General features: G+C 38.4%; 2 protein-coding genes across 3 annotated transcripts in view; one reads left to right on the forward strand and one right to left on the reverse strand.

Annotated features, from left to right (window-relative positions):
* The window catches only part of gabra6b (gamma-aminobutyric acid type A receptor subunit alpha6b), an 80,000-nt gene that overhangs the window by 49,262 nt on the left and 6,782 nt on the right, over positions 1-23,956 (reverse strand). The gene's annotated exons all lie outside the window — the stretch shown is intronic.
* Positions 1-23,956, forward strand: part of LOC113170606 (gamma-aminobutyric acid receptor subunit beta-2) — a 48,289-nt gene that overhangs the window by 15,055 nt on the left and 9,278 nt on the right. For both annotated transcript variants that reach the window (XM_026372753.1, XM_026372754.1), the window contains exons 4-5: positions 5,593-5,813; positions 15,998-16,080. In XM_026372753.1, coding sequence (XP_026228538.1) covers positions 5,593-5,813; positions 15,998-16,080 — 304 coding nt within the window. The remainder of the gene's footprint in view (positions 1-5,592; positions 5,814-15,997; positions 16,081-23,956) is intronic.

Raw genomic sequence — 23,956 nt, forward strand, 5'->3', positions numbered from 1 at the left:
AATGCAGAGGAGAGGTGTGGGGTGGGTGCTATCGGGATAAGTAGATGGAAGGCGATTTGTGTAAAGGAATGAGGGTAAATTGGAAATGAAATAGAAGAAAATAACATGAAAGAGAGAAAGAAGGCAATGGATGGGGAAGATGAGGAGAGGGATAAAAGAGGAGGGGAGAGAACAGAGCAGAGGGAGGTCAGAGCTGGTGCTGAAATCAGAGACTGGAAGTGAAAAGCTGTGAGAATAAAAGCAATTTGCATCACTGCTCTACTGAGATTGCCAATGCCTTTCATTTACCCCTCTCTAAAACCCTCCCACACAGCCACTATCCCTTCCAGCAAACTCACCTCACATTCCACAACTCCCAAATGGAAAACTGGCTTCAGGGGTAGTGGGAAGAAAGAGATCCATATCCACGACTCTCTATTTAGTCCTACTCATTCTGATCCATTTCTCTTTTCTCTTGAGACTAGAGCCTCGATTTTCCTCCATCTATCATAACACATCACTCATCAGCTGTTTCACAACTTCTTTCATGCTTCTCACTTTTTTCCACTTCTTGTCCACTCTAACTTCATCTTTATATTTAAATTACATCATCAGTCATCAGGAATTAATTCACTTCTGCCATTCATATGTAAAAGAGTAAGAAGTATAAGGTTGTAGTGTGCAGAGTTGAAGCTTTTTCTTTTTACACTGACCAGGAATGTTTCTTGACCAGAGGCATTACATTTTGAGGCTGAGGTACAAATGTCCACTTGAACTCTCTGAAAATCCATTCAGGCCTGAGAATTGCAGGTATTAGACAGTCAGACATGATCTATTGCCATTACTCTTCTTAATCCTATCCTAACTTAAATCAGAGCTGTCAAAAAATGCTTATGTGTGTGGCTTTGGAAGGTAGCGACAAAAATATCTTCTTGATTAGTTACCACGATGCACGTAAAAAAAAAAAGAAGTAAGTAGAAATCCCATTTCCACTGAAAGTGCTAATTAGCAATCAAAACGAAAGACGAAACTAAAGTTGTACCAATGAAAAGACAGAAATAGGAAGGTTGTTAGCTGGTTGTGTAACATTAAGACCAACAAAATAAATCTAATTTGAATTCTTTATGCTGTTCTAAGTCCAAGAGGAGCCATGTGGTGCGGGGGTGTGGATGAGATGTGAAGGGTTAGTGGACGGGGCAGCTTGGAGGATGAGTGGGGTTGACGAGGTCAGAGTGGGCAGCTGGATCATCTTTGTTTACTTACTGTATGTATTTATTTATTTTTTTGTTTTGATTTCCAATTTTTTTTGTTGTTGTCAACTTTGCCGATCTGTTCAGAAAAACCACAGTATTAGGATGTTTTTTATTATTTTTATTCTTTAGACTTGACAAAGCAATGTTACACACAGAGGCCGCTTTTGTCTCGAGGATAATTAATGACGCAGATGAGTCTTTTCCCAGACTTATATGTAATATTCTTTTCATTAATGTCACTAACACTTCTTGCATCCACGAGTCTCACTGTGCAACATTTTATAGAACTAAACTAAACTGCAAAAAAAAATAAAAAATCTTATTTAAATCAGACTAAAAGTAGATGTTTTACTCTAACACTGTACATGTTTTGGCAGAAACCCTTTGTATCAACATCAACCTACAGTATGTGTGACTCCCCAAGTGTGTACAGTTAATGAACAACTTATTGTGTTCTTATTGCATTTCTAGAAAATGCAATGTAAATGTAATCCAGCTGCAATTCTGCTTCCCACAAAACCTATTTGCTGTGACTATGGAATTTTATAGAAACACAATTTCATAAGGTTGTAATCAAATCAGATCAGGCTCACATTGGTATATACATGGGAAATATACACTGGGATGAAAAGTCAAAATGAGATCTGGTACAATGTTTCTGCCTGAGGGACTGACTGACCAACATATAGTGTCGATATAAAATGGTTTGGAACATTTGCCTGTGTCTGAGAAATCTGCCCACAGAGCGACTCCGACTGTACAATGTGCCCTCACAATGATGAAACACAAACTTTTGGAAGCAACTCGGTCAAAACTTTTCCCATTTCACTGCCTAAAGAGCTTTAAACATATGAACGACTATTATTTAGTCCTAACCAGCACTTTTATTCAGCACAAATTGCCTTTCTATGTCTTTATATATTGCTGGTTATTATGACTGGTACTTGTCATGTGGTTATAATTAGATGACGAACAGGTCACAGTACTTCAATACATGCTGCCGTTGTGGTCTCGTCTATTGGCCTTTCACTTGACAAGATAGCTACAAGCTCTGCAGAGTGGTGATGACGGCACCTCGCCCTCAGTACGGCAGCGAGTCAGGTGAGCCGAGTCACTATTGAAATGATACAGATTCACTCTTGGAAGTGGGAAACACCCATGCAGACTTCTGATGATGACATGCATGTCAGTGTGTGCAGTAGTATCCACTGTTCTTCATACAGATGAAGAAAACTAAAATCTATTTGAATGTGTTTAAATGCTGACTGTACAGTTGGTTAGAAGGGAGATTTTTTACTTTACAAGTCATTAATTCATTTACTTTGAACAATTTTAGAACTGAAACAAACCACTCATCGTGCTGTAGAAAGATTGCCTGATTATTTGACCGATTGTTATTTAATATCTTTGGTGTTTAGCAAGTTCTGTAAGAAAACCTCCAAATGAGGAAACATATTAACCCAGTAGGAAGTGTGCTGTGGAACTGGATATTAGTTATTAGCTGTAATGGATTCTCACATTCTGCTGTAGCTTCGAGGGTGAGAATATAATGAGCACTTTGCATTGTCCTCTCCTTGGCAGCTTGCCACTTCAGCATATTTTGCAACATCACTCTCCTGTATCACTCTCTGTCCATCTCTCTCTCTCTCTCTACCTCCAACACAGTTTATGTACTGACGCTCATTATGACTGTTGTTATGACAGCCCCCCCATTGCACTTACATACACACAGCCGCTGCAGTTTTTCTGGTGATTTACAACCTCCTCCTCCCAAACAGAGAGAAAGAGAGAGGCACACTATAGATGTCTTGGAGGAGAGCTTTATGTTCACAGTAAACAGCCACAGTGGCACCTTCACAGGACCCATCCCACCAAGCAAACAATAACTTCCTCAAGTAGATAGGCCTGCAATAATAGGCTCTCAGGGATGACAATGGAAACATTTGTTCAGTTAAACAGGTATAGCCCATGTTACACAGCAGCCTCCTTACTCCTCACTGTGACTGGCAGTTTTCACAGCGTCTTCAGAGAACTTCAGATTGAAATAGTGAAGTCTGGATCAAATGTGTAAATGTCATATGGAGTGATGACTTTTATTAATGACTCTTGTTATCTAATCGTGGCTGTTACACACTGCAGTGGACTCTAGTTGGCAGTGACAGGTGAAAGCACAAGAATATACACACACAAACATAAATGCCTACAGTATGTAGATGCACATGCACAAAATGACGGATGCACAGAAGCAGAAACATAGAAGACATAAAAGATACATGTATTATTTCTTAATTTGTTGTGTCAATAGAAGAGATGTACTGAGAAATGTGTCCCCACTTCTAATAGGAAAAGAAGCAATACTGTATGTGTGTGTTTGTGCCCACAAGGAAGAAAATTAGAAAAGCCTCTGTGATGTTTCATCTATCGACGTAAAGCCTCACAAAGAATATAGCACAGGAGGACGACATGACAACAAGCATCTCTTCAGCCACACGTGTTGTAGTGCACACCAAAAGAGCGGAATGAGAGCTGTTACATAACCACCAACCAGGGATGGAAGTGTTGGGAAGGCAGCACGTGCAGCCAAGAATCCATTGGTGCAAGTGTAATGCCACCCAGATCCTAGAATGCTGCAGTTATTTGTGGAGGGAAGGAAAAAAATAAACTGCCTACAAGTCATCAAACATAATTTACTAATCGTACCTCTGCTTAGCCCTTCAGATGTTTTCTTTCTGCCTCAATAAGGCATCCCAATGTTTGTATATACAGTTAATACAAAAAACCGTTTCAATCTCACATAACTCCAATCACAGTGCTGAAGTGCTACTTCCCAATTCTCAAACTCGGAGTTGTCAGCACCCAAAGCAAAATAAGGTACAAACAACAACATGACAAAACCTATTTAAGTCAAACAAGGACTTCAGTGGGAAAATCCGGTCCCATTTCCCTGACACCATCCAGTCAATATCCAAACCCCCAGCTCCCAAGGTGCTGGGGGATGTCAAATCTGTAGCCGACGGCCATGTTCAAAAATGCATGTTCAGCCACTTCGCCAGGAAGTGGATGTGCCAGTCATGAGAAAAAGTTCCCTCAGACAGCAAGTTTATTTAACTTAATTTTTCATGGATGATTTGTAGGCATCTTACCTCCGTGAGCTACACGAGCATCTGACTGCTGCTTTTACTGTTTCATCGTGTCCTAGATTTACTATCAGGGAATGTTACTGCAAATGATCCAAAACATCCACTACTTGTTCATAAATTATGAAGTTCTCAGGTTCTCTAGTCGTGAGGTCTAACAAATGCATTTCCTTCCTCGTGAAGTATTTCTCAACATAGCTCTATAGCAAAACTAGTGGTCAACACAGGGTAAATAAAATAAATATACGCATTTTCCCCAGTAACACAGCTGCATGCCACAAGCTTCTTCTTCATCTTCATCATGTTTCATGTATAAGCTCTTTTCAAACAACCTGACAAATTATTAACATGTATTCTACGTGTAAAACACTTTGATGTCTAACTCTGCTATGTAAAGCAGCCATACACAGTGCCTTAGTTTAGGTGCAGTCTGTGCACGCCTTGATGTGATGAGAGAGGATGGTCTACCATTACAGAGAGGAACGGACAGAAGTAAATGGGTGAATATGTTATGCACGTACAACGCAGTGAGCCCATTTCACAAACTGCGCTTCTTCCCAGAAAGACAGCTACTGTCAAAGCAAATAGAGCATATGGAAGATATTTTGTAAAACAGATTTTTGAGGTTGCTTGGAGGTTATTATTTGTCTGGAACATGTGGTCCTCTTTCTCTCTCTCTCTGCTGTGTGTATGCACAATGGTTGCATACACACACAAACACTCAACCATACTCAATAAACCAACCAAGCAAGCCATGCAAATATGCTAGACCCCAGTATCATATAGTAACAGACCTAAACTGACACACAGACACCAAACCCTGACCATCTGTCTCGGTCTCTCTTCCCCACTCAGACAGTGTAAGAGAGTGTGCATGTGGCGCGCTCTCTTCCTCTGCCTGTCTTGACCTCATGTTCCTATGAACAGAAGGAATTCCCTAATGCTTTGTACGGAGAGTTATTTGGCCTGTACTGCCACTGTTCCATTTGCTTTTAAGTGAAGTTCATCCAATATTGAAGCCTAGTCTGGTTTGAGCAGCTGTGTAAAATGGTCTCTTTTTGGAGTAACCATGCCTTCTCTCTTCTTTCCTCCCCACCCCTCCTCTGTTTCATCTGACTCTCTTCCTCCCTCTCTCGGCCACACTTCGTCTATCTCTTTCATCTCCGTATCCTTCCCCCTTTCCCCTCTCTGTCCCCCTTTGCTCCCTCACTGTGCACTTACAGGACTACACTTTGACGATGTACTTCCAGCAGGCCTGGCGGGACAAGCGGCTGTCGTACTCTGAGATTCCCCTCAATCTGACCTTAGATAACAGGGTGGCTGACCAGCTCTGGGTCCCAGACACCTACTTCCTAAATGACAAGAAATCCTTTGTCCATGGTGTCACAGTGAAAAACAGAATGATCCGACTGCACCCAGATGGTACCGTACTATACGGACTAAGGTGAGACACTTTTGACTGTGTAAAAAAAACAACACAAATCTCCAACATGCTTGATGAATACATCACCAGACAAGGACAGACTTAACTGCACAAATTGTAGTAATTTCCACTTCATGTTGTCAAACTCGTCTAAGTTTTTCCAGCGCTTTCTATTTATAAAATCAACCTGGGAGAAAAAAAAACGGTTCTACTAACTTTAATATAACAACGAGTCAACGCCTGCTACGTTGGACTGAGTCAGTAATTAGCTCATTAGAGCTAGATGAAGAAAACTACTGATGTGAGGTGCAACATGCCCCTGAGCAAGAATTATGTTGATGAAGTTGACCTACTTGTGTCCTCATTTACAGGACATGTGCACATCACCAACTAAATTGTTCTGCAACACGAAAGTCAACTCTTAATTATGTCTCTGCATAAATTAAATCACCCAGAAACACATACAAACATGCTGTATTTAGAACGTGTACAGGTGTAAAAAGCCTTATAGTTCAAGATAAATGAATTCCCATTGTTTTGTTTTAGTGAATGGAACAAACCAACCTGCAGTAAAGACATGTGCTGTGTGAGCTGTGAGTCAGTTTGCTGGTGTGATTCTTGCTTTTCAGTACCTCTGATAACAAAACACTGACTGCCCATGGCTTGTCAGCTTTACAGTTTGCAGCTCAAGGTTGTTTACTTTTTCTCTACATTCCCTCACTGTTGCTCAGCCTGTCAACTCTATTGTCCATCATATGCATCCACTGATACACCCCACCCCCCAGTAACTGAGAAAAAAATACAACATTTTTGATATTTATAGTATAGTGTAAAGCTTTTACGAATGAACTGAACATTGACATATTTCCAAACTAATTTTTGTGATTTAATGGACTAAATTAAAAGAGCCTGTCTTCTTAGACTAAGTGTGATGGATGAATATTTCCATCTTAGGTTTCTCTTATTTTTCTTATTTTCTGAGGACCAAAGTCTTTTAACTGTAGCAAATTGCTTATTTCAGATTGTTCATGAGAAGCTGCATGTCCACGAGATTTGAACACTAGCATAATCAACAACACTAAAGCAAAAAGAAAACGTAAAATGACTGAATACGCACTGCAGAGCTTCAAGTCTTCAGTCAGCCAGTTGCATTAGAAGATTCTAAACTATTAGAGCAATACTGTAACGTGACAACAATAAAAAGGTTAACACTACATGAATTCAGATGCTAAAAAACGTGCTTAGTATGTGAGGCTGTCAAACTGACTAAAGATATTAGAGTAGAGAATGTCAAACAGTGCCCTAAATTTCTTCTATGTGACACTTAAGAACAAATCTGTTCAAATGAGTTCATTGTGTGTTTCCACAATGAACATTTTCATCATTCAGCCTCTTTCTTACTAATACCTGCAAAGTAAAGATTCCTTAAGGAAATTTTTCCTCAAGCTGAGACACTGGAACATTTACTGTATATCCAGTTATATCTGATTATATATTAATGACATGTCCCACCTGTGTTCTTGCTGCCAGAAAAACAACCCCTGTATTATATACATGACTGAACCACTCCACTGAGTTTCACCCTTTCAAAGTTAACATGATGACAGTGCACTTCTCACACCTCACTAGTACCTCATGAGTTCATTTTGCAAATAGGCCTCTGATGCCCAAACTCTATAAAAAGTTATTGAAAACCATAACACCTTAATGGCTACCATGGCAGCACATTGGCACTGCTGTGGGAGAGTGGAATTAAATATAGCAATGAAGGAGCGAGAGGGGTGTTGGAGGAAGATTAGAAAAAGAACCTTGCCAATATTGCTCTCTTTGGTCCTCATCAATGTTGTCTGTCTTCATTACTCACCCACTTTATTGTTACAGTGTTCTGCATGTGGTCATTTCTTCAGGTTTCTTACACCAGGCTACATTATGTCTCTGTTACTGCCTTCATGTCAACCAACGAAACGTCTCTGCCAAACTTTAAGATGAAGGTGGCTGCAATTCCAAAAGGGTAAAAGGTTGGTGGATGTGATGAGTGTTGTGAGCAGGGAAACGGGCAAAACAGTCTGACTCTTTACAGATGGAGACATTTAGGAGAGAAATAAAACAGCAGAACATGCAGCTAATTGGCTTCTTAACACTATTGTCTCCCAGCAACAGTCAGATTTTAAGTCTCAGAGAAGTGTTCTTAAAAAATGTCACTATACTTTTGTCAATTGTAGAATAATTAGACTCCTAGGTATAATATTATAAGGGCCAATGAGTTTCCTATGATTAAGTTGACATGTTGTGCTACTGTAATGTCTGGTATCCATTTAGTAAACATGGTGTTTGATCATTGAGCTTCTCTCTTACTTTATTTTCCGTGTTCTCATTGTTTGGAACATGATCATGTGGACAAATCACACAAACCGCTAGAGAGCCAGCAGCAGATTGCAAGGGTCAAGTTGCTCACAAATAGAACTCAAACAGAACAAATCTCCCTTGTGTCAGGTCATTTGAGTTAAAACAGATTTGCATATTGGATTCTGTGGTATCAACCAAACCGCAGAATCCAATATGCAAATGAAAAATCCATAATCACTTGGAATATGGGTTTGGACATTTCCCATGCACAGCAGAAGTTATGACACAAAGTCAGTGCAGATATTACTTTGGATGAAGTGGGATTAGATTGAAACTGGGAGAAGAAATCCATCACCCTTGACACTCAATATCATGTAAGTAGGATGACCAGATTTTTACAAATCCTAAATTGGGTCATGGGACCTTGCGCATGTCAATGAGTGCTTATAAATCCATGCAGCACATGCAAATACTGTATATTATTATTATCCCCTTAAAGCCTAATAAAATGTAGGCAGTCATTTAATTTATTAAGACAATAAATTTGATTAGGCTACATGAACATTTTATGGTCCCTGTGACGACATTTGGGCCATTGCAGAAGCAAGAGATAAAACTATGTACCACAGAAAATTAAATATGAATTACAGGTATAATGGGAATCGTTTGAATGATAACTCTTATACTCTGACATTTCGAAAATAAATATATAAATAAAAATATACTAAATTACTGATTAGATTCAGTGTACTAACTCAGGGACAAAGTGTTAATTGGTTGACATTTTGGGGAATGCATCAGATGAGCGTCTTGAAAACAGACTAGAATCGGGGGAAACTGCTCGTGTGGCTCAAAATGCACATAACAGCAATTCTAAATATCACTAAATGACATGCGGTGTCTTGTTTGTTTATTCCATTCACAAACAGGAACGGAAAAATGACAATTTGTGATTGTACAAGTTGTTACATGTTTGAACTACTTGTGGATCAACAACAGCAGCAGCAGCAGCAGCAGCAGCAGCCAGACACAGTGGCTTCCTGGAAGCTTGTCATCACTGTGAGGTTGCCAGACAGACAGCGGAGAGGCTGCACAGAAGTGCTAGGCAGATGGATAAACTGCGATTTACCAACGAATAGTTACAACCTGTGCTGTAGCTCGATGATGAGCATCAAGTCACCTGCAAGAAAAGCTAATATAATAAGAATAATATGTTCAAATATTATCTTTTCATTTACTGCAAAGATTTACTGTTACCTTATGAGCATACATTCTTTTTTCATTAAGCAACCAAAGAGGATTTACTGAAAACTGACTACTATTTACAAAATACACTTCAGTTTGGTCATCAGAAAGTCACTGAACAGTTCACTTCTTACAGAAATACAATATGCAGACTTTAATAAGCAAAGAGTGGCCACATTATCACACAAACACTGTGATGCATTGTGGAAAGAAGAGGCTCCTCACTGAGGCTGCTTATTGGAAATGTAATTGGATGCAGCAAGCTCATAGATGCTAATAATAGAGAAAGCCACACTCAGAGAATGTGCAAACAGCTGATGAATATTCACACAAACAGTCAGTGTATTTTCCACTGAAGTGCCAAGTTATGCCAACGCATTCATTATGATGGTAACAAGCAAATATCCACAACCTTTTTCCTATAGGTTCATATTCAATCACTGACTCCATGTATATCTTTTAACAGATAAATAGTTTCTTCCTCCACAAAATCGCTCATATCAAGCTTCAAACCTGAATCTAAAAATTAAAGGCAATTTCTGTGCTGTGAAAAACACCACAAAAAGCAGTAGGGAAGTGTGATAATAATGCAAAAGAAAACCACAACCAACATCAAAAATGGCTCAAACACAATGTGCTGAATCTAATTACATGAAAATGATAATCTCTCTCACACAGGTGAGGCCAGAAAATTCACATCTAAAGGAGAATCTTGGCTTTGTTGTTCCTCTGTATTATTAGCTTCAGGACAGACCCGAATATCCTTTGTTGAACTGACTAGGATGACTAAGCAAACAAAGTCTGTGCGAATAAAGAGCTTTTCTTGTTCTTCTTTGAAATTTGCATACAAAACTAAAATGTGATTTCAATAATCAATATCAGGTGAAAAATATTTGACAAATGGGATCTGATATTCATCTGAAACTCAACTACAAACAAACACAATGTGCTTCAACTAACAATAAAACAATTATTGTAAGTGCCCCATTGAATATGCACATAGATGGTGGTAAAGAAATATGAACCCCTGGATTATTCTTCCTTACACGTCTGGTTTTCTTAGGCTGTTTGGTGTAAACACCTGTCATTAGGTCATTCCAGAGCATTTCTATTGGGTGTGCTTAGGTTTCCTTTCCACTCCTTCTTTCTGTTAAATATGTATTTAGTGTTAAAGTGATTTTCTGTGAGCTTCCTCCACCCTATGTTTTGTTGGTAGGCTGTAGGTGGGAAGCAGCTGGCTATGGGAGATTAGTGCTCTCCAAATGCTATCATTATCTTAAATATCAAATAATGCAGCTCTGGCATAAAGCACATTGTGTCTCTGGGTGAAAGCTGCAGGCGAAGAGAGAGAAGCATTCAGATTCTTTATAAAAGTAGCACACTGAACAGGTCCTTTATTCCATTTATGAGACTAAAATTTTATCTTTATTGTTTGTTAAAAAAGTGATTGTGCATCATTCAATCATTCAGTCACGACAGTGAACTGTTTGAACTGTTTGTGATAGGGACTGATGGACTTTTCCTGAATACTACTGTAATCAACTTTGTAAACTACTAGCTTACAGAAAGTAGTACTAGTCGTTGCTAATGTAGGTAACATACCAGTAAACACCCCTGATTGATTAATTGATTTTCTCTGGAACAGTCAAGTAAATACTGCTGCACATCCTGTTACCAAACATATCATTTAGACTTAAAACTAATGGATTTATTGTTGTTATTTATTTACACTGCACAAATGTCTGCTCCAAGTTTGTGACCAACAGTCAGCCATTATTTGACCTGAATCCCAAGGACTGCTGGAAACCCTTAAGGCTACTTGGCCCTGATTTGACCTCACAAGTTTAATCCATCTGGGAGCAGAGTCTTCGAGCAGCGTCTGGTAAATATGGAGGGGGCACTGCAGGTGATGCAACATATGGGGCTCAGTTGGTGTGGTTGGCAGTTTCCTGAGGCAGTAACCAAGCAACCAAAGACTATACTAAGACTGAGCAAGAAAAGCGGCTGTGCATCTTTTAATGGATGGGAGAAGTGGGATGGTATGTGAGGGTAAACAGGAAGCCAGACAGCTACAAAAATACATCACAATTGCCCACGCAAACATGCACAACCTTTACTTTTCCTACACAGTCTCTTCAAAGACTCTGCCAGAGGCTCTTGCTTTTGGTTCTACGCCACTGACTCCATCTTGACACAGAGATCAGAAAGTTGCCAGAAAGTAACCGGCAATTTACTCCTTGGTTAAACACTTAGAAGCCACAGAGCCCCATCAGGAGGAGCAAATCCATCAGAGAGAAATAAATGCTGACAAAGACAGGTGACACGACTGCTAGAAAAGAAGAATCTTTCTAAACCACTTAAGGTCAAACAACCTTCTCTCCACACTCTGGGGGAGGAAATCCCTGAAGTAGTGTAATATAAAACATGTTAATGTGAGAACTATTCACTTTAAACCCCTCTGTAGCTATTAAAAGGTGCCGTTGTGATCGTCCCCTCTCCGTCTAACCTGACATCCTCCGTCCTCTAATCTTTTTTCTTTTTATCACTCCACCCTTGTGGTCTCTTCGGCCTTGCTGCACTCTGTGTGGATGTGAATGTGGATTTTTAAAGTGCCACAAATACGGCTGTTAGTAAAGTATTATCAGTAAAAACTATTTAGGGACATTATCAAAGTTTAGTGAATAGAAATCAGTGTGACTGCAGTGAATGTAAACATATGGTCATTAAACAAATGTCCAATTTCTACTAGTGAGAAGGACGATTATTTGTCTGTAGCATTTGACTGCAAGAAACAGACTTTCAAAGCCATTTAATGACAATCATGATAATCATTATTGTCTTCTCAATTGATGCACATTTTTAACTCTATCTTCAGAATCTGATGTAGCTTTTGTTCTCTTCTATGGTAAAGCAAAACCCAAACCAGTGTCAAACACTTATGATTATTTATTCCACCACCTTACAAATCCAGAATATACACAACTTAAATAACATAAACAAGTAGAACAGGCAGATTAAAAGAGAGGGAGACGATGCAGAGAAACAGCACTCAGATGTAACAATGAAAGTTTATTCATATTTAGGTGTTGTATGGAGGAAGTGAAGTGTTTTTCTTCTCATCTTAGATCTTTGTTCTCCAGCTTGTGATCCTTCAATCACAATGCAGACACAAAGAAATCATTTTCATGTTTACTGCGTGATTTACTTCAACATATTTACATTTACTGAATCACACGTGAACATATTATTTCTGGTTATGATTCTGTTTTATTGAGAACTTGCTCTAAATTCTGGAGTATTTTATACACTAGTACATTTAGAAATATTTAAGTATAACTGTGTGTTAATGAGCCACAGTATTTAAGTTTGAGCATATTCTTTACACCGGTTTGTGTTGATTTTAGTTTAACCTGAAAAATATTGTGTATTCCACAAGGACTGTTGTAATTTGGATAGGTGTGGTCCCATCTGTGCACCACATGGCACCTGTGGAGAGTGTGAAGATACAGATGATGAACAAACAGAAATTGATGCCTCTCCAAAAGGAATATACCAAAATGATAGAAAGCTGATCATGAGAGCTGTGCTGCTGCATCACTGCTCCAACCACATCACATGCTGTAAATTATTTTAAGTGGTTGGTTGTAATATGAATATGCAACAGCATGAATCTTGGAGGGCTTGGAATTCAGAAATGCATAGATCATGAGATGAAATGATTGGCATTGCAGCTGCTGTTGGTCTGAAGACTGGACTAGTAAGAGTGGGCAAAAGAGAGAGAGACAGAGAAATGCACAGAGACACACATCGGGTTATTATCTCAGCTGTGAAACACACAAGATTGGCCTCGAGATGAGCCACTCCTCTGGCACAAATTTATCTGTGTTGTCAGGTGTGCTTAGACGATTACCCACCATGCTGTGCTGCTCTGTGGCAACTCCCTCAGTGGGAGTCAAGTTCTCACACAAGACCAGTGCCAGGGAAAGAATGGCAGCCTATTACTCACACCTCGTCCTTATGTTCCCTTCTCAACGTCTGATGGACAACATAACCTTATCTAGTGACTCGTGTTTGGCTGCTGTTATTATGCTTTATTATCCATCCCTCTCTATTTGTTCTGATAGTGATTACAAGTCTAAAGGCTATAATGCTGATATGTACTGTGCCTATAAATATGATAAGGGCATAAAAGAAGCCCATAGCTCCTTCAGCACTACTGTTTGCATCCATAAAAAGCAATCAGTATTCTAGATTTAAGATGCTTTGTTTTGCACGAGCCATGTCGAAGCATGTGGCTAAAGTTAGAATAGAATTTCAAGTAAAATGATAAAGATCGTGGAGTTGTTGCCAGTTCCCTTTGCTAAAGTATTCGCAGTTACATTTGAATGAGAGCCTAAGAAATAAAGACAAGCTAGGTGTCTAAGCTAAGCCGACTATTTTAGACTATTTAATAGCTGGTGTTTGGCTCATTTCATTACTAAAGCACAAATTTAAAAGATGTGTTACAGATAGTGTTATCCTGCTAAATTTGAAAGACAATGAAGTGACATAAATACTTAGCCCAGCTGGCTGACATGTTTGTCAAGTAGAGTCTGCAAGAGACAATGTAAAAGAGTTAAGCCTCCTTCTGTCATATTTATTCTCCTCTATCTCAATGCTGTTGTATAGCAGAGACAATCACCCAGGGGCCATCCCCATTGAAATGAAGATAATAATCTACAGCCTTATTGATCTTTTTTTTTTCTCCACATCATGCTCAGAGTCAGGTAATGTTGATTTACAGCTCTTCAGGAGCTGGAGGTGAATATTACATCCCCTTCCAGACTACTAAATGGTAATATGCATTTGCCATTTAAATGTACCACCTTTGATGAAACTTGTTACCTGAATGATTACTGATAAACTCATCATCATATCATACACAAAACAACTTCCTTCATATACACAAAGTTCAATTTATAATAATATGGAATAATATATTCCCAAAATGCTACTGTCGCTAAATTCCATCAGTGTCTTGAGTTGCAAAAGGAAGATCACTTTGTTGATGAATCATATGTCCTATTTTCATTGTTCTGGAAGCTGCACCTCATAAACACTTATCTATCAAGTGACGCAGGTTAAGAACATGAAAAATGCTGTGACACTAGGTGGAGACAAACATTTTTTAAAAAGAAAAGAAAAGAAAATGCCCACAAACCCCTTTCCTTTTTGTTGTTCCTGCAGCTTTTAACACTCAATACTAATGTTTGCAAAGAAAAGCACTGTCAATCAAATCAGATGAAGAAGGGATGGAAAAATGGGCCAAAACGTATATGCACAAAAAGTCAAATAGTACAATATCGATGCAACAAAAGTGAGTATATCTGTGATTACTGCCAGTCACCTTACTTTTGATCGCTGCTACAAAAGTGAAGAGGTGATTTCCAATAAAGGCTTAAGCAAGGTTAAAAATACAACAACTCATCACAGCAGCTCTCAGTTTTGGCTGTGCAGCATTACTCGACCTGTGAATGAATTCGCTGGACACATAAGATGGAAGGTAGTTTAAAAGTATTACTAGGCAACAAAACATAGCAGTTGTTAGGATGAATTGGAAGAGTTTTACAACCAACAACAAAAGGAGCAGCAGCTATCCTCATAAAATACACACTAATTCACTTCTCATACTACTTTGCATTGAAAAATAAATAACGGATATACGGATAAGTGCTTCTGATTTGTCTCATCTTTCACCGTCACAATATTCACTTTATGGTGTTTTTGGCAAAATGTCACCATCCTAGTAGGATTGTGCTATTTTGCTGTATGTCTTATAAGTTTGTTCATGGCTATTTGCATATCATTGCTTTTTCTGATCTTCTCCAGTGAGTAACAGTAGAAGTTTAATTTATTATATCCAATAATCTTGACTTGAAATATCGAGATGTTGTTGATGTTCTGTGAGTTATGGCAGACTACAAATCACTGAAATCTCAGGCCTATTGCTGTCATTACTGTCCCACAGAGTTTCATCTCTGTAGTGACTCACATCTCAGGTGGGGACGAACAGAAGACCCACAGGATTATCCAAACAATGCAAAAACTGGGACACAAGGATTAGCTTCCCTGTAATCCCCAGTGGAGTTCCCACTGCCACAACCACCTCAAACTTCAACTGCTTTTTGGGAGATTTAAGTTATGTTTAGTTACTCGTGGTTATGTGCTATAAATGCTCATCAACATTCCTGAGCTTTGATAAGTGACAGTAAATTCCACCCACATTGTCACAGTTCATTCTTAAATTAGTTTTGATAGTGGCTGTGATCTTAACACTAAATGAACTGAGACAGATCTATTTACCAAACCTCTACTCAGGTGGGGCTTTAAAGTTTGGTTCTGAATACTGCAAATAATAATTCTGTACAATTGCAAGGCAGTGAGGATTTATCCTTCAGAGCAGCCTCTGCATTCTCACGCAGTCATGCTATTACATACTCATCTCCGCACGCATACAAGAAAAGATGCCTGAGGTTTCTGTCATTCTCCTACAGAAAACAACAAACATTCAGTCTCCTGTCAAATTCTACCACTGTGCAGGAAAGTGAACATATCATTATGTCATGTCTTTTCAGGATCACTACAACCGCCGCTTGTATGATGGACCTAAGAAGATATCCGCTGGATGAGCAAAACTGCACCCTCGAGATAGAGAGTTGTGAGTAAATCATTATTTATTGATATCCATACGTTTTACATTTGGACAACAACGTTTACGCTAATTCTAGCTCTTCAACTATATCGTCTACAGTCTAATGAGACATGAAGTAGGATTTCTGAAAAATAAACTATTCCTAAATTGTTCGCTAGGGGCGCTAGGGTGTTTTAGACATGGAGTAGCTGAAAGAGATAGAGGAGAAGGAGAAAACTTCACTACAAAAGAGTTTGGTCATAAAGTTCATGTGTGTATTTTTTATGAGTGTTTCATGTATAAATCTTATATTTACAGGCCAGGTGGTTACTTTCTATCTTATACATTTAAAATGGCCACCACTTAAGTTTGTAAGATGTGGGGGGTCAATTTAAGTTTTGAGAATTATTACACATGTAGAGTAAAAATAATTCCTATATGTTAAGTTAATTTAATGTTGAAGTGCAATAGGCTACCATATTTTTCAAATCTAAATACCTTTTGTGCCTTTTGTGCAATCACTGTGATCAGTTGTAATGCACACATGTAAATGATAAACTGAAGCAAACTGCACCTTTTTCTTGGGAAATCTGACTTTCTTCATAACGTGTTTTGTAATAGGATAGTTCATTAAATTAAAAAAATATATCCTAATGTAATTGTACTTCTTTCCACTAAAACAAAGGGGAAAACATGAATTTATTGTTATTTATAGCTATGATGAGCTTTACCTCGATTTTAATGGTCCAGCCGCCCACTTGACATCAAATTATACTGTACTGTATGTGGCCCCTGAACTAAAATGAGTTTGACACCCCTGCTCTACAGTCTCTATCATTATAAGTTTGTTCATCAGCTGCTATGAACTATACATAACTGGGCCTGCACTGGGTCCCAAGAATTTGTGCTTTATTATTGTACGAGGATATACTCAGAATTTGATTATTTTCAACATAATCCTTCCCATCCAATTTACGGTATTTCCCTTGGTAAAAGTAAAAACCTCCGTCCGGTTCCAAATATACTCTCAGCTGATTTTGTTCACCCAGAGAAAATGAATTAGGCAAATTCAAATAAATGTTACAGACCATTTGTTTTATTGGATAAAACTGTTTCTTAGGACACCATTGATATGGCACACGGGAAAAAGAAGGTGATTTAAGGGATTTTCTCCACAAAATCATCAGATTTGTATTATTGGTAACTTCATCACAGGTTCATGTAAATGATTAATATCTGATTGTCATCAAATGAGCTCATTGTCACAGTGCAATGCAAACTCATAACTTCACCATGTCCTATTTGTACTTGTACTAATGTGCGCTGTCCATGGTGCTGAAGAGTAAACAGGTTTTTAAGGCTTTAATGCATTTCAGTTTTTACTAACCCAGATTTTCATTAACAAACAAATCTAAAGAAAGTCTGAGATATAATTTGAAATGTTCTAATAGTAAATAGTGAGGTAAATGGGTAATCCTGATATCTACTATCACAGAAAAAATAATTAAATTTAGAAACTTACATTGACATAAATGCACAACTGGATAATTGTAAATGCATCCAGATTTGTGTAACATTTACAGATGGTTAAAGGATGTTTCATAAAATTGTACAACTGAGCTGGAAGGTCCACAGCTGGTGCTGGTGTATAAAGAGAAATAGAGCATAACAAGCGAAGAAGGCAGATTATGAGCTTTGGTGAACTCGAGATCAAGCAATGAAGGCAGTAAACAGTAACATTAACGTTTAGAAGAGGCCTCGTACTCTCATCAATGTGCTTCTGGTAACAGTACCTGCCTTGAAAATTTCCATACGCCATCGTTGTTGTTCACCTGCATTATTATCTTCTCCAGTGATCTACACTGTCCTCTAAAGAATGAGACATGAAGCTTTCTATACTCAAGGCTAGGGTACGCACAGATCCAAAGCCACTTTGCAAAATGTCTTGTACCCAGACACAGGCCATTTGTTGAGCAGCAGCCTGTTACAACCAGATCGGTGACAGTGCGTCTACAGGAATACACAAAGGCTTCACTGTAAGGTAGTCAGATAATGGACCAGCTTGGTGGATGATACATGCAGAAGCCACTTCTGCATTGCAGATTTTGTAAGAATTGCACAATTCTTGTACTATGACGATAAAAGTTTGTTTATAAGTTTGTTAGAATTTACAAAAGAACTGAAAAGGAAAACTAAGAAAAGAAGAACACCAACAGGAACTAGAACCAAGCTTTGTCAAAATAATGTGGAAGAGATGTGGAATGGGATGAGAAACATCTTTTTGCTTTAAAGCTGTCCCATCAAATTGTTAAAGGTTAAAGGGAACCAGGATGGGGGCAAAGTAATTAAACCTGTTTTTCAGCAGGTTTGACAAGGTGACAACAGGCCAGCTACACAGGTCTCCCTTCACTTTACTGATGACAGTACAGTTGGCATCACAGTTATTATCAAATCCAAACTGTCCATCAAAGAGGCAACAACACTGCTCATTTTCCCTCAGCCTGTCCATCAATGGCGCGTCTTGGCAGGGACATATAAATGCTTTGTGCAAGAATAAGAGTGTTTATAATAGGCAGGCGTCAGGTGCACATGTGTTCTGCTTGTCTTCAACTTTCTAGTGAACCTGAAATTATGGACCTACTGTCCCTAATGACTTGGTACAGACCTGTGAGAGGATGTTGCCTTGACCTCTGAAATTAGAGTGCCAGCAATGATCGGCAAATAACATATTCCTATTCTGCAATGCTTTAACCCTTTCTGGCCAAAAAGGAATGTGGGCAAATATTGATGAATCCACAAACACCTAATACAGAATAGGCCTTTCTATATCTGAAAAGAATATATGAGCTTAAATAATTTTTCCTTCTGTTAGTCTACCTGTAAACCTGCTCTATTTTATCTTAAATGCCATCTTAATCTTACAGTTACAACTTTTTGTGAGTACAAATACACTGTACCACATTTTCGGTAAGAAGAAAACAATATTTTAGCCTTTTCTTCTGAAGGAAGAGAACAAAGACACACATGTGCCTCATTTTCCACTTGTCACATTTAGAAAGAGCAATGCCGTACATAAGGTGACTTGGGAAAGTACTGAAGCTGCACTCTGCTTGTATTATTGTTGAGAGGATGTCCTTAATGCTGACACTACTACACACAAGATTGCTAGCTTGTCATCTATAGTTTCTCTTCCAAGGGGACCAACAACCAAAAACGCCTTCATCAAACCTAATTGGAAACCTCGTATGCCTCTGATACGATGGTGCCGAGCTTGTAACTGTAAATGGTACCTCATACTGTGCAGTGCCCATTTAAACTACTTGTTTGAACATAGTTTAGGGAATGATGGTAGGCAAGTGAGAGGGAGACAGAGAGGGACTTTAGCTGTTTACAAATGAGTGTGCCTCACAACACGACGACTCATCAGCACCCCAAGCACATATCCTTCTCTTTTAATTTGGTGACAGGCTTCTTCCAACAAAGTTTCCAACACACTGGCTGGGGAGTGGTAATTGTGCGTATGTGTATGCATAGGTGTGGGTGTTAATGTGTGTTCCTGCACAGACACACACACACATTCTTTCTCTGAACTGAGCAGTGAGAGCTGAAGGACTTGTGTTTTAGCTGTAAGAAGGGGATCTCTGCTGGTTTGGACTATTTTTGACTGTTGATGACTCCACTCATTTTGGTTGGATGGTTTTATGCAGATGTGCTCTCAGCCATCCTAGTCCCCACTTCTACTTCTTTATCCCTCTATACTCCGTCTATTTTTTACCTGCCGCCCAATTCTCTTCTTTCCAGACTTGCCTGTGTCATAATTTCATAATGTTTTTTTTGTCCAATTGTTGGACTGTTTCCAGTTGTTGCATTTGGCTGCTCCGATGTTTCCTAATATTCCTGCTATTGAGCCACAAAGTGATGCCTGTGGTTAAATAAGATTTGACAAGTTGAATGTATCATCCAGGAACTTTCATTGAGTTATACAATAACAAACTGTTTCAGTACAGTAGTTGCTGTATCAGCTTGAATACTTTGTGCAACAAAGGAAGCAGAAAGCACAGTGTTTTGAATTCTAAAACGTATATACCTGTCAGGTTACAAAATAGTAGTAAGTATCAGTAGAGCATTCAGTGTTTAGAACACTGGTTCTTGTTTCCCAACACAGTTCTGTGACTTGTTGAATTAAAGGCAATTCAAGACATACTACACACTCTTCTCAGGCAACTCTGGAAACGTCTGGATTTGCAGACTGTACTGAGCCTTTACCTGGAGCTACATTCAATGCATTTGTTTACTGGCAGAATTACTATTCAGAATATGCACATATCTATACTCGGCTTTACTGTACCATTTTATTTATGAATTTCTGTTCAGGATCACAACATGACTTGATTCATGGACATAGATCACATCCTATATTTCATCATTTGTGATGTGTTTGACATGAATGGGAGCTCCACACAAAGAAAACTCATGCTTATAGTGTTGGGGGTGGAGAGATGTGAATGATTCATTCTGTGGAGCCTCAAGACTTTTGTTGTGACTTAACATTTGTTAGCTTCACACACTTTACCCATATTTAGCTGTAGAAGTTTTTACAATAAGGGAACAATGCTTCATGTTGTAAGATTAAATTCAACCAGGTAATTTTAGTTTTTAAAAGTAACTAAACCACCAAAAGCAGTTGACATTTACAGTATTCTCAGTTAAATAGTTTTAGAACAATGATATAGACGTCTTCAGAGGATTGAAGAGCAGTGCATGTTTGAACAGCAACAGAACAACAGCATGCAGCCCTGCAGGGGAGTCGGCCCCTCTCACACATCAAAATCATTTCAACACAAAAACTACACAAATCAGCTAGATAAAAAAAAAAAACAGAGAGTCAAAGCAAAACATTTTCATCAGTTCTGACATTTTAGCACAGAAATTAATGATCAAATAACAGCGTCAGGAATAGACTGGAGGCTGAGGGGACTTGTTTGATGGAAATTAATTATTTCAGAGGATGTAATATGGTTGCTGGTCTCTAAAGGCCAGAGGTTTGTGTATAACCTCACTCAAATCCAACAAATTAACTTGAACAGTGGACAGAAATCAATAAGTAGGGAAAGCAAATGTTTGTTTGTTGTAGTTTTTTTGTGCCTCATGATTTAAGTGGTACGCTTCAAGATATGTGTCTAAATTTACCAGCAAAGATAATGTTGTGAGGCATTCAGGGCCAGTACAGAGTGTAAGTCTCCAGTGTTTCAAATTGTTTGTAATTTAAATAATGTAATTTGCAGTCCTGCAACAAAACCAAACAAGAAACAATGGTGTGAATGAAACATGGCTTATAAATTAAGGTCTGAACCAAACTTTTTTTGGTTTTTTGGAGAGTTGTTATATAAAACATTAGTAAATTACTATACTAATATAAGGACAAAAAGTTGGTGGTTTTGTTTCATTATGACATTTAATTAGCTTTAATTAATACTTACTGCACTGTCTTCATCTCGTGTTTGGCAATACAGATAAGGTTTGGGGTCATAACCTTGCAAACCCTTTTATTTTATTACTTATTCAGCACCTCTGTAAGGAATGTGTCATTCAGTACTTCTAACTAGTGCACTAGGTCATGCAGGAAAAGACCATTTGCTACAATATTTAAAAGGGTTAAACCACTTATGTTCTGTGTCACTGTGATAGTAATGCAGTTTCTAACGTACAGTACATATAGTAGTCTACTGTTCACTACGTTCACTGGAAGTGGAATCTCGTAAAAGTAAAATGATGTAACGTTGCTTTAACATGTACGGCGGCTGTACACCTTTTTAATAAATAAGTATAGAATCACTCAGCCATTAAATGATGAATACTACATGGAAGGATGTTTCCAGTGATTAGCTGCTTTAGCTTTAGCATACGTGTGACTGTAGATGCTCTTTGGGAAAAAGCTAAATTAGTCATTTATAGCTACTTTAAACAGACACAAACTAAAATAAATCTCCAGTCAACAATACATCACATTCAGTCACATCCTCACACATGCATGACAGAATAGATGAACATATCCATGTTTATTTGTGATTGAGAGGAGAAAGGCACATTATGACTGTTACTTCACACAGTTGCTGTGCATTCACAATGAAACCCTTGTCTCATTACAGCATCTCTACCAGCTAATAGTTATATTTTCTGCACCAACGATCCACATCATTTGGACAGAGCCTCTTCCATTCTCTATCTCTTTCTGCACATCAGATCCCATTTTTAGAAACTCCTCTCATCCTCTGGGATGTGAATGGTTTCTACTCATGGGCTTGCATGGCTTATTTATTTATCTTATCTTCAGGTGCTCCATCCCTGTCCAGGCGTGCAGTCAGCTGCAGTTTACTATACGCTGCAAAGGTTTGGAGACATTTTAATTGGACACCAAGAATAACATTAAAGTCACTTTGAACTGTGTGGAATCAGAAATTCATCTGAGACGTATTTAAGAGTCTAGAAGCCTTCTCAGTTCGTAGGGGAGAGCCAGAGGTTTGATGTGCTCTTCTGTGTGTGTGTGTGTGTGTGTGTGTGTGTGTTATGTTTTTTGCATCTGGTTATGTTGAACTGTACAATTAGATTTTTAATGCCCACTATATATCATCATTATAACACACTCCCTTGGACTCCTAGTGTGCTTCCTTGACTGATTTAAAGACCTGTTTGTTGATGCAGCATCAAAAATTCTCGCTATTACTATTCATAAATTAGGAAGACACTGCATCTTTTGATTGGAAGGTGCTATTGTCTAATGAGGTTTTTACACACTGCATACACACATACACTTCTTTTGCACAACCTTTAGCCACAGTAACGACATGTGATTCTAAAGTACTGCTGCAAACAATTTCCATCAATCTACAAATCATTTTTTCCCAGTAGCAATAACGAGTGGGAAAGTGGTCTTTGACAAACTTCAGGTGTGTTGCAGTGTTTTTGTTTTTTTTTTTTTTTGTTTTGGGAGAGAGCACACAAGACTACACGTGGCATGATAACACAATCGTTTACCAAAGGAAATATAGTACATTTTTAAATATCTAAAAACTTCAAAGTCCAAGTCTTATCTCCCTAGAGAATCGTTCTTTGCCCATTAAAACAAATCAACTGAGACATTATTTCATAAGCTTGATAAAAAGGCCTGGAGTCAGATTTGGTCAGGGAGATATGCCAGAGTCCCAGTTAAATAGCTTTAGTATTGTATTGCTATCTCCTCTGATGCTATCTTGTACAATTTCTTTCTTTTTTTTTTTTTTTGCAGCTCAGGCTCCTAGACTTTAGAATACTTGAGAGAAGCCTTTGTGCTGGCATAAAATACATATTGTCATAGATTTCTAATTTTTTTAAACATTTTTTGTGAATGCTTGACTTTGCATCTCATGCCATTGAGGAATCAGACAGCAAATTCCTTTTTTTTATTTTATCACTTCATTTCATGGGAGATAAAATCTTTTTTCTTCTAATCGTCTCTGATTCTCACTGTCTTCACTTTTTTCAAGTTGACTTCATGCAGAACAATCTGTATCTGTGCCAAACACTGACCTAATATTGTCTGTATCAAAGCAAAGTGAGGCAAAATTGCAAAATCTGCTTCAATTATATAGAAACAATGGAGTTACTGTAAGTGAACAGGGTTGCTGGACAATACAAAATATGAGGACTAGATCAAAAAGGTGGCTGATATGTGTACAGTTTGCATAAAGATTTCTGTTTACTGACTGAGTGCATTTGGAGATCTCAGTTGTTGTGAGTTGGCAGTTCCTATAAATATGTGTTAGTCATCCCTGGATAGGCTGCATGTGTTTAAGAATCTGCTAGGCAGACATACAAGTTGCAAGGTTGACAATTATAGTGTGAGGTGGTGCAAAAGGGAAACAAG

The sequence above is a fragment of the Anabas testudineus genome, chromosome 14 (genome assembly GCF_900324465.2).
Source record: "Anabas testudineus chromosome 14, fAnaTes1.2, whole genome shotgun sequence".
Lineage (NCBI taxonomy): Eukaryota > Metazoa > Chordata > Actinopteri > Anabantiformes > Anabantidae > Anabas > Anabas testudineus.